The sequence below is a fragment of the Danio aesculapii genome, chromosome 3, assembly GCF_903798145.1.
Source record: "Danio aesculapii chromosome 3, fDanAes4.1, whole genome shotgun sequence".
NCBI lineage: Eukaryota > Metazoa > Chordata > Actinopteri > Cypriniformes > Danionidae > Danio > Danio aesculapii.
In genome coordinates, this window is record NC_079437.1 from 31224607 (window position 1) to 31236614 (window position 12008).

A 12008-nucleotide genomic window follows, 5' to 3' on the forward strand; every position below is an offset into this window, starting at 1 on the left:
TATATATATATATATATATATATATATATATATATATTTTTTTTTTTTTTTTTTAAAGATCAAGCAGTAAACAGAACACAACTCAGATATATTTTAACTCCCTACCCTCTAACCGTACAAAATGGTTGACCATATTTCAGCTGTTTTAAAGAATGACTGTTTTAAATAATGGTTTACACACATAGCATTTTGTTTACAAAACAAAATCTTAACAAACATAATCCTGTTGCACTACTACACTTGTTTTGGTTTTATTGCAAAAAAAACAACAACAAGAAAAACGTTAAAAGAGAATCTCAAAATTTTATGGCATACTTCGAAAAATAAAGATGATTTTGTATTAAATTTTTTTTAATTTTGATTATATTTTTTAATAAATTGGTCTTACGCTTCATATTTAGATTTTTCATGGTATATGTATTAATTCTAGGACTTTTGCCATAAACCGACATACAGTATCAAACATTTGGTAGAGGTTGATATTATACAAATCATGGGATGTGTTGAAAAAAAATGCATTGAGTGTGTTATCTAGTAACATTAGGAGTCGATTAAATGCAATCAAAAAAAAAAATTTGTGGTGGGGCAGTTAAAGAGTTAAATAAAAAAACAAAAAAGAAAAGCAACGTTAGACTGTAAGAATGTTAGTTTTAATCTAGGAATGATTTTTTAAATGTAATTATTGATTTTATTTCAATTTAATGTTTTAGTTATTTTGTATTTATTATTACTTTATATATAGTTTGTAGCTATTATATATTATAAACTTAATAGTTTCAGAATGTACAGTTTTTATTACTTTCAGTTATTTTAGTACATAACATTCACTGAATGTTAAACTTATTGAAATAATTCTCAACTTGCTTATAACATCATATACAGTTGAAGTCAGAATTATTAGCCTCCCTTTGAATTCTTTTTCCTTTTGTAAATGTTTCCCAAATTATATTTACCAGAGCAAGGACATTTTCACAGTATGTCTGATAATATTTTTTCTTTATTTCTGCTAGAATAAAGGCAGTTTTACATTTTTTTATGAACCATTTTAAGGACAAAATTATTAGCCCCTTTACGGTATTTTTTTCCCGATAGTCTACAAAACAAACCATCGTTATACAATAACTTGCCTAATTACCTTAACCTGCCTAGTTAACCTAATTAACTTAGTTAAGCCTTTAACTGTCACTTTAAGCTGTATAGAAGTGTCTTGAAAAATATCTAGTCAAATATTTTTACTGTCATCATGGCAAAGATAAAATAAATCAGTTATTAGAGATGAGTTATTAAAACTATTATGTTTAAGAAATGTGTTGAAAAAATCTGCTCTTTGTTAAACAGAAATTGGGGTAAAAATATTCAGGGGGGCTTATAATTCTAACTTCATCTGTATACACCTTCAATAGACATTTATTTTATATAAAATTAATTAGCTTTAACCATGACAACCATGGTAAAATAAACTATATTCACAATCAATACTCTAAAAGCAGTTAAATGTGTTGAGTTCAGATGAGCCAAAAATACAGATTACGAAAATAATTTGTGCAGTGCGAATGTCTGCCATGCAGCCAAGAAATGTGTGGGACGACATCTGGGCAACTTTGCAGGAAAGCCACAGAGAAACTGAAAACATGGTCAGTGCAGAGGAGCCAGGAAAGGAGGTAGAGAGATGTTCCTCTGCAAAAGCAATGGTTTACCCCAGTACAGGGAGGAGGGGCGAGTGCAGAGCCACAGAGAAATGAGGAGCGGGGGGTGTGTGTGAATAATGTGAGCACTGCAGCAACAGCAGCACTTCACGCACACACACCAAATAAATGGCTGTAATGACGGGCTAGGTATTAAAAAATGACAGTATGGATGCTGGCACTGAGGTGGACTGAGATAAACAGATTATATTGATTGCAGGTGATGCTAGAAGAGGCCGTGGGCTTTAACAAGAGACGTGCATTGGCCAATCAATGTACATCTATCTGCGGGAGAGCCAACATGACATCTCTGTTTTGAGAATGGTGACCACGCACACCGCTATAATTCACCAGCCCTTCCTTCTCCTCCCATTTCCTTATGCTCTAAATATACACTTCTTTTCTCCTCTGGGCATCCATTACTGTTCTTTATACACATAGCCATCTCTGCTCTGCTTTTCTTCCTCCTTCATCCGTTCTGCTCATTTCTTTCTTCCCCCTTTGTGGTGTTTCCTCAGTGCAGCGTGTCAATGAAACTGCTGCATTCACACCATTCCCAATGTTCTCTCAACGCTTGTGCTGTTTTGTTGAAGCGTTTGGCGCCCTCTATCTGTAGTACATGTTTTTTTTTAATGGAGAAAGACCTCTGCAGTGGTCCGAACTGCATCACAGCAGCTGTTTGCAGAGATGTTTGACAGCTTATTCTGTTTTCAAGGGTCTTTTTGTATGCGTGTGTACTGCTTATGGTGTTTGCGCATTAAAAAAGAGGCCTAGCATGCTAACAGATCTTCAATCTGTGTTCAAAGCAGAGATCCTCTTTTACGCAGACCTATTGTTCAAATCAAGTGTCACATTTTAGTCCAATCATTTGTGTGCCTGGGTAAATTCTTAAAAAATGCATTTGCATACTTTGATACTTTCATTACAGTAATGGGATTAGTGGTACATACATTAGCTTCTTATGGTTATTGCTTTAGTTACTAAATCAAGGTGTGTCACTGTTTGTGTAATTAGTCCTATGCCATTCTGTAGTGTACAGTTTATGGTGTAATTAATAGGAGTGTGTGGTAAATCTGTATTCAGTAATGATTATTAATTTTGCTGAATGTGTTTTTGTGGTGATGCCGCAGCTGGTTTAAGCCTGTCGAGGGTCAATAAATATGAATAAATCAGTGGCGTAGATTTAGCATGGACAAAGGGAACGTGTCCCTACCAATATCCACCGACTACTGAAATCTTTCCACCAATAGTTGAATTCACTTAAAATAAACCACACTGTCAACATTTACCTGGACATGCAGAAAGGGTTAAATAACATTCTCTATTCGAGTCGCACCGCCATCAAAAAACATACGAACATTGTGCTGTCATGTGAGACGCTGTAGCTGCATTCAGATGTAAAAGCACCAAAACTGCACAGGCGAATTTTCCCATGCAAGAATTAGTTGTGTGATTTTGGTGACGTGCAAAGAAGGATGGTGGCAGCAAAAAAAGGTGGACATAAGGAGCTTTTTTCAAAAAAGTGTAGGTCACATAAACTCAAGTTCACTTCTGAATAATATTGTCCATCATAATAATGGTAACATTTATGCTAGTGTTTTCCCGCTTTTACGCACAGTCTAACGTTATAGAAGGCTGATATAGTCTGTAAATAATATGGTCTGAAAACTAACTGCACAATAAACTGTGAAATGTAAAAGTATAAATAATATGATCCCTGTCAGTTCTCCTAATCTCTCAGAGTATGCTAGCACGTCGAATTGCAGTTGAACCTATTTGTCAGAAAAATTACAGCCTGTGCTCTGTTTGTTTTTATTATTACTGATGTGTGAGAAATTGTCAAGTGCAAACCTACGCCCTTGAATAAATATTAGTGCTCCACAATATATTTTAGCATCGATATCGCAATGTGCGCATCCGCAATAGTCACATCGCAAAGATGTGCAATGTTGAGTCTGAATTCTAGTTAACCAATTGTATTTAATCGCTGTGTTTGTATGGAATTTATATGATTTATGGAACAAAAAAATTGTACTTAGAATTATTGTCTTGTTTCTACATTTCAAAATATGATTATTTCATGTACCCCACTGGCAGATAGTTTAGCTTGTTTTAAGGGAAATCTCTTAATTGTGATTTATTTCTTCTGATGGTGAAAACAAAACAATATTTTTACTTGCTCTTTTTTGATATTTGCACTTGAAACAAGACAAAACAAAGTAAGAAAAGCTTTTTTTGTATCATGGTTATTTAATTTCTGTATCAGAATACTGTATGACTTTCTCGAAAACTGTCAAATTCAAACTATCTTGTGAAACAGTATTCATATCGCAATATTTACTGCAGAAAAATTTAATATTGTAATATCAGAGTGCAGCCCTAATAAATATATATTAACTTATACCATTTTCAAACCAGCTGATTCATTTAGAAGCAAAACAAGTGACTGTGCATCCTAAATCACATACAATTTCATAAAAGTATGTCTGAATTCAAAAACTAAAAGAGAAAGAAAATGTCAAAATGATAAACTTGCTTAAATTATTTAATATTGTGTTTAAAATGTAACTTGTTCCACTTAAATTGCAAACATGTTTAATGCATTCAGCAAATGGAAGTTTTGCTTGTGTGATATCATTATAAATATACAAAAGTCAATATGATGTTGGTGCCAGTGGTGTAGTGAAAAGTGCTACGGGGCTTACGGCGACCCTAGTTAAATTTTCGCCTGAAGGTCCTATGCCGTTTCCTTACCCTCTCTCTGCTCCCCAAACTTTCCTGTCAGTACTATTTACTGTCCTATCCAATAAAGGTGAAAACCTCGAAAAAATTATTGCAAAAAAAAAAAAACAGTCAGAGATTTGATAGTCAATACGATGTGATTATAGTTTTCATCATGCATTTAAAGTGTTTAACTTTGTTTAGGATTATTTTTGCAAAGTGACTGACATACACAATAATGACAGCGTGTGTGTTGTTACACCAATAATAAAAACTGTATTATCATGGACCATAACTCTGACACTCCTTTAGTGGTAAAAAGGGGTCACACTGAAAATCCCATCAGGAAAAAGTACAAATAGCTAAATGATGCACTTGAGCCAAAAGTGTGGAATGTTGGACACTTCATGCACTCAACTGTCTGATTTACATAGCGGAGGCGGGCAGCCATCAGACTACTGTGTTGGATGAGAAAGTAGTAGTGTATAGAATGTCAACTGGGACACAACTTTATTTTAAAATAATCTATTAGTATTATTTATAGTATTTTTTATTTCACCAATTGTTGAAGAAAGCAGAAATGATTCATGATGTGGATATTTTAGGTCAAACTGTCATTATTATATATACTTCAGCTTTAGGCACTGTAACAGTTCTTAAATCAAATAGAGACCTCACTGACTTCAATGTATAATATTAATGTGCTCATCTTTTCATCTCTTTTTGTGTCTCCCTGTCTCTCTCTCTTTCTCTCTCTGTGTCTTCCTCTCTCTGTTTTCAGTATGTGGCGTTCGGCTCGCTCCTGTTCATCCTCATCTCCATCTCAACATTTTGCTTGGAGACACACGAGGCCTTCAACACCATCTACAATAAGACTGAGAACGTGACGGTGGGGAACGTCACGCGGGAAGAGGTTGTGTTTGAGGTAGTGACTGACAACTGGCTGACCTACGTGGAGGGCGTATGCGTGGTCTGGTTCACCATCGAGGTGTTCACCCGTGTCATCTTCTGCCCGGACAAGGCTGAGTTCTTCAAGAGCTCGCTGAACATCATCGACTTTGTAGCCATCCTGCCCTTTTACCTGGAGATGGCGCTGAGCGGCCTCTCCTCTAAAGCAGCCAAAGATGTGCTGGGCTTTTTGCGTGTGGTGCGATTTGTCAGAATTCTGCGAATCTTCAAGCTCACGCGCCACTTTGTGGGGCTGAGGGTGCTGGGCCACACACTCCGTGCCAGTACCAACGAGTTCTTGCTTCTCATCATCTTCCTCGCTCTCGGGGTGCTCATCTTCGCCACCATGATCTACTACGCCGAGCGCATCGGCGCCGACCCGGACGACCCCACAGCCAGTGCCCACACCGCCTTCAAAAACATCCCCATCGGCTTCTGGTGGGCGGTGGTCACCATGACGACTCTGGGCTATGGTGACATGTATCCCGAGACATGGTCGGGCATGTTGGTGGGCGCCCTGTGTGCCCTGGCAGGCGTGCTGACCATTGCCATGCCTGTGCCCGTCATTGTAAACAACTTCGGCATGTACTACTCTCTGGCCATGGCCAAGCAGAAGCTGCCCAAGAAGAAGAACAAGCACATCCCACGGGCGCCGCAGCCTGGATCGCCCAACTACTGTAAGCCAGATGCCCTGGCAATGGCCACTGCCTCGCCGCACAGGATCATGGGTAATGTGCTGGGCAGTATGGTGGTCTCTGGAAGCATGGCAGGAGACTGTCCTCTTGCACAGGAGGAAATCATAGAGATTAACAGAGCAGGTGTGTGTGAGTGTGTGTACCCATGTGTTTATGTGTCTGTGTGTGTGAGGTACCTATGCATCAAAGCCCAAAGTATACTTTGTTTTTATTCATAAGCTATGGTAAAGTTATTGTTACTTACTAGCTATCGGCACAGCAGGTGTGTATTGTATTTTGGTAGCCAGATTGTATGCACAGTGTGTACACTCACTTTGAATTGTTTGTGCACTATTTAGCTTGTCCAAAAGGATTCAAAACTGAATCTGGTCCTATATTATATATTTAATTATTTAACCAGGAATGTCCCATTGAGATACAAAATCTCTTTTACCAGGGAGTCCTGGTCAAGACAGGCAGCATAGGACAGAGTTACAAAGAAATAAAAAATACATGTCACAACACATAGACACACACAAAAATAGTATAAACCATAATCAATTGTTAAAACATGTGCATTGTTTTAAACTAACAGTCTTTAAAATATTTTTTATAATGATAGCGATAGATGGTATTTGATAGATGGAAATAGGTAGTTGCTTCAAGAAGTCAAAGTCCCTTTAAGGCAAGTCATTTCACTTGGCGGCCATCTTTGAAACGCCATTCGGGCAGTATGCTCAGGCATTCTGTCTGAATGGGGAAATCCTCCAAAACTGCTTGCTAAGCTTATCATTGAATTTCATATTAGGAATCACCAATGAAATTAAACAACAACTGTGTCTTTAGTTTCATTTCTAAACATCTGAATCACACAAAACCTGCAGAAACTCACGACTAGTCTGAGCCCCTCCTCTGGAGTATTGTCAGACTATATGGATCGATGATTGGCTCATGGACTAGAAGGCAGGCTTTATTTGGCATATACCGATTGATGATTGGCTCCTGTACTAGTAGGGGGGGGCTTTATTTACCATATTGACCGTTACACTTTTCCCCATTCAAAAAGAAACAAGTGACATGTCTTGTGTATTCTCTGTTTAAAAAAAACCCAGCAAGCATTGTTTGTTTTTAATAGATGTCTAATAAATGTCTAATAGACGTCTAAACATAGTCATCTTGGCTAAAACAAGGCTAAATTTGGACTGTCAGTGAAAACCTAATAGACATCTAAGAATAGGCCAAAACTAGACTAGTCATTAAATAAACAGAAATGATTGACTACACATATAAAGTCTGTGTAATCTGTATACTTGACAACTAGTCTAGTTTTGGGCTAATCTTAGATGTCTATTAGATTTTCACTGACAGCCCAAGTTTTCCCTTGTTTTAGCCAAGCTGTCTACGAATCTGCAGAGATTTTTTGCTATTTCTGCGCAGAATTTTGTAAAAAGTCTGCGGATTTATGTGCAATGATTATAGGAGTATCGTAACTAAAAACTAAATATATGAAATAAAACAGTAATAATAAAAATTTTACTTTTATATAATGTTTACAATCCAAATCCAATTAGATCAACTTATTTGGTAAACAAAGCAGGTGTCTCATATAATATAACTACTAAAAGACCAAAAATAGTACTTTACACACTGCATTGTAAATGAATCAAATGAACTCTTTCATATTAGTTAAAAATATTACTGAAATGAATTTAAAACCTGAATAAATATAAATTGACACAAATTTACACAAGAAAATAAATAGACTCAATGATGGGCTAAAAATCTGCGGATTTCTGTGTGCGCAGATTCCGTGTGGGCTTATAACCTTTGTAGAGAAGAAGCAGACACTGGACAAGGACGAATCTTTATAGTTTGCTTGTGCCTTATATGCCTGGTATATTATAGAAAGAATGTGTATTCGACTACAGTACACTTAAAGTGTTTTCGCACCTACTGGTGGAAGTACCTTGTTTTAGAGTGTTCGCACCACAGGAACTGGGAGTAAATTTAATCTAGGAACGCCCTTTGGGAAAACTAAATTAGTTCCTACTTTAGAGCAGAGTCTAATTCAGCACAATGGGAGCTACTAGTGATGAAGTGCTTGCTGATTTGGTGAGTGCGTGCCACACAAAACACCAGCACAGTATTTCACAGGGTTACAAGACATGCACATTCAGAAAGCTAATGTTAGAGCATTTAGCTGTCGGCTTTGTTGGCGGTATTGTGTTCTTTCTTTTCTCATCTCTGATGAAATGTAGCATCAATGCAAGTTGTCATTGATGATTTAGTCCTTCTGTTTGCTGTTCCAATTGCATAATTTATTAGTCTGCATTCTATCTTTGTTATCACAAAGCTCATGACACAATGAAAACACCACTTTAATCACAACAACCTCCAACCTTCACTTGTTAGTTTTGTTGAATGCTTGATGCTGTTTTCAGTTAGTTTACATCGCTTTAGAGTTCCTTGACATGCAACCAAAGGGAAATTAGTTCTTGGGGACTACAGTAGGCCTGATGGAACGTTCCTGTACCTATCAAAAGTGTGAAAGCCAATATTCATCAGTAAAAATGGAGTATATTTTGGGCTAAATAGGTTACATTCCCAACAGTAATCCAATTGATTTCTATATTACTGAGAAATATATGCTGTTGAGATTTAAATGAGTGTATTTTTTTATGTGTGTGATGTCAGCGAGCTCTGTCTCAGCCATCATGAAAGTTTTGCTCAAGGGCCTGTGGTCAACATTTATAGATCTTCATAATCAACTGTCATGGCCTAAACTGGGTCTTTTATATAATCCTGCACAACTGCCTGCACACATACACACACAAATATTTGAGAGTTAATATGCAAAAACAGGCTGTAATGTCCGGGTTTGACAGAAGACAGGAATCGTATTAAATTTATATAGCAGGATTATGCTTCATGCATTCCAGTTAGTTTACTATTACATCCCAGCCAATCAAAAGAGAAGGGGATAGGAAACTGAATTCAGCAAAACAGCTTTTGGTAGATGATTGACAAGAAGCTTACAGTACTTTTTGTGTGCGCAGTTTTATTTTTGCAGTCACTGCACTGCTTAGATGTACATATCTAAACACTGCCATTTAAAAAAGTTTGAAGTAAAATTCCTTATGTAGTAATTAGGCATGGGCCGATATAAGATTCTGACGGTATGATAACCTTGGATAAAAATATCACGGTTTAATGGTATTGTGATTGCTGCTCTAAAATATATTCTTTTTGAATGCCTGGAAAAAACTGCAACTTTTTCGCCCTTTGAGCACAAAATATTTCATTTTGAGAAACTTTTATAATATTTAGCAACAGTAAACATTTGAAAACAGTAAACATTATTTGAAAAATAATTCAATATCATCATTGACTTCTGCGGTCTTCATCAGGTTCAAAAACACAGATTTCATTACAATTTCGAATGGCATCTTGGATATCTTTTCTGCTTGAAATACTGTTATCCTAAAAATCTTAAAACGTAAAATAAAATCTAACACATACCTTAGGAACAGTATAGCAGAAATTGTGACTTTTTCAAACCACAGTATGATAATGGCACATCAGTTCATGAAAATGACCATAAAGATTTGTTAAAAAATGTCTATTCAAACAATACAAATTTAGATGTTTTTATATAAACCCAAAATTAAGCAGCCAAACTTTGATTACTCGAGTGAAATGAACTATGTGTAGTTATTATAAAAAGTTAAAGGAATAGTTTACCAAAATGTACTCACTATTTACCCACCCTCAAGTGTTTTTAAACCTTAATGAGTTTTTTCTTCTGTCAAACTCAAAAGAAGATGTTTTGAAAAAAGCTGAAAACCTGTAACTATTGACTTCTATGGTCGAAAAAATTTCAGCTTTCTTCAAAATATCTTCTCTTGTGTTTAAACGTTGAATGTAACTCATAAAAGTGTCAAACAAGTGTAAATGATAACAGAGTTTTTATTTTTAGGGAACTATGCCTTTAAGTTAACATAACAGTTCCAAGTTATAATGGGATTACTCACTTTTTAAAAGTCAGCTTGTCACATTTAAGGCAATAAAATAAAAAAATAAAAATAAATTTACAATTTTTTAAAGTAATTAGTCACTTTTAGAGTATAATAATAAGGTTTGTTTCAATAAATCAGCACATTAGAATTATTTCCAAAGAATCATGTGTCACTGAAGTCTTAACATTTTTAATATGATTCCCAGTGTTGGGCGTAACGCATTACAAGTCACGTGAGTTATGTAGTAATATTACTTTACTAAGTAATGAGTAAAGTAATGCATTAGTTTTAAAAAAGAAGTAATAATATTTGAGGTTTTTTTGAGAATTATTTTTACCACATCAAAGAAAAGGAAAGGGGGATTACAGTCTCAATGGACAGTGATTTTACCCTAGACAAATAGTACAATGGTAGCAAACACATTGCTTTAAACTTTTAATAATCTGTAAATATGGCCTGTAAAGGAAGTTCTCAGATAACATTATCCTACATTTTTTTAATGTGTTTCTTCAAAGGTAAATATAGGTGTAGGTTATACAGTGCGTTATTAACCATTTGATGCACTACATGGGTCTAAAGTGACCCGTCTAAGTTTTTTTTTCTATATCTATTTTATAGCTTGTGCATCAAAGGGTTGATTGCAGAGCTCTTCTATGAAAAAAAAACTTCTGGGAGAGATCAAGCCTCAGCAAGGTCAGAAAAAGTAATGCAAAAGTAACTCAAAAGTAACGTAACACATTACTTAACATAAAAAGTAAGTACGTAATGCAGTTAGTTACTTTTTTGTGGAGTAACTCAGTATTGTAATGCATTACTTTCTATAGTAACTTTGCCCAACACTGATGATTCCAACATATACTGTTAAATTTGGAGTGTTGTGGTCAATTTTATTGTTATTATTATTATTATTATTATTATTATTATTATTATTATTATTATTATTATTATTATTATTATTATTATTATTATTATTATTATTATTATTATTATTATTATTATTATTTCATACTAATGGTGCACTATGCATTGTTAATATTTTACTCTATATTATAGCATTTAATAGTATTTATAATTCTTTCTGACCCACCTAATAGTGTTGTTTTTTAGTAGACCAGAAATGAACAAGTAGCATTAGTCCTTTGACAGTGGAAAACAGTTTTGCTCATGTTATTGTTGTTAGTTGTGTGGTATTTTATTGTAAAACGAGAGCAAAGTACTGTTAGAAAAAACCCTGTGTGTGTGTCAATCAGGTTGAGTCAGTGAGCTCATATAGCCGAGAGAGCTCCGTCTGTCATTACTCTGCAGATATACACACCCCATGCTAAGATTAACATGAGGCAGATTAGTCACAGCCCCTCAGATTAACATATGCTGTATTTGATCCAATGCTACTCTGCTTACATCCACCTCTCTGCCTATTTTCATCTGATTTCAGCAACAACACAGATGTCAGATACATAACAGATTTGACATTGCATCTTTATAATTATGATAACTTGGGTTTTCTCATTAAAATGAGGAATTTAAAGGAACTATGAGGATTTGAAGAGAATAAGATCTGTCATTTTTGGCTCCTCCTCGTGGAAGCATAAACATCCACTTGCTGTGAGGAAACTCTTTAACACACATGCCTTCCTGCAGCTTCAAATCCCACAAGCCCTTGACACCTACAATACTGGCAACACTTTCATCATGGATACTTACTGTTAATGAAGTTTTATTAACTAGTGTAAAACTAAATCTTTCAAATTTACAACGCATTCGTTTGTTTGTCCTCCGTCCCCATGTGTGAGTGTGTTTGGGTTTTCTTTGGAATGTGTGAGAGATGCTCTGATTCTGTAGTTCAGTTTTATGCTGGATTTTTTAAAAAGTTTCCTCCAAAATTAATTATTTAATTAGTTTTATTCACCCTCATGACTTTCTAAACCCATGTGACTTCATTTTGTTGGTGAAAAGGTAAAGGA

General features: G+C 35.4%; 1 protein-coding gene across 8 annotated transcripts in view; it reads left to right on the plus strand.

The window, feature by feature from the left end:
• The window catches only part of kcnc3a (potassium voltage-gated channel, Shaw-related subfamily, member 3a), a 99553-nt gene that overhangs the window by 53928 nt on the left and 33617 nt on the right, over nt 1-12008 (plus strand). For 7 of the 8 annotated variants that reach the window (XM_056453643.1, XM_056453639.1, XM_056453640.1 and 4 more), the window contains exon 2: nt 5188-6172. In XM_056453643.1, the coding sequence (XP_056309618.1) occupies nt 5188-6172 (985 nt within the window). The remainder of the gene's footprint in view (nt 1-5187; nt 6173-12008) is intronic. The other variant, XM_056453644.1, reaches the window with a different exon arrangement.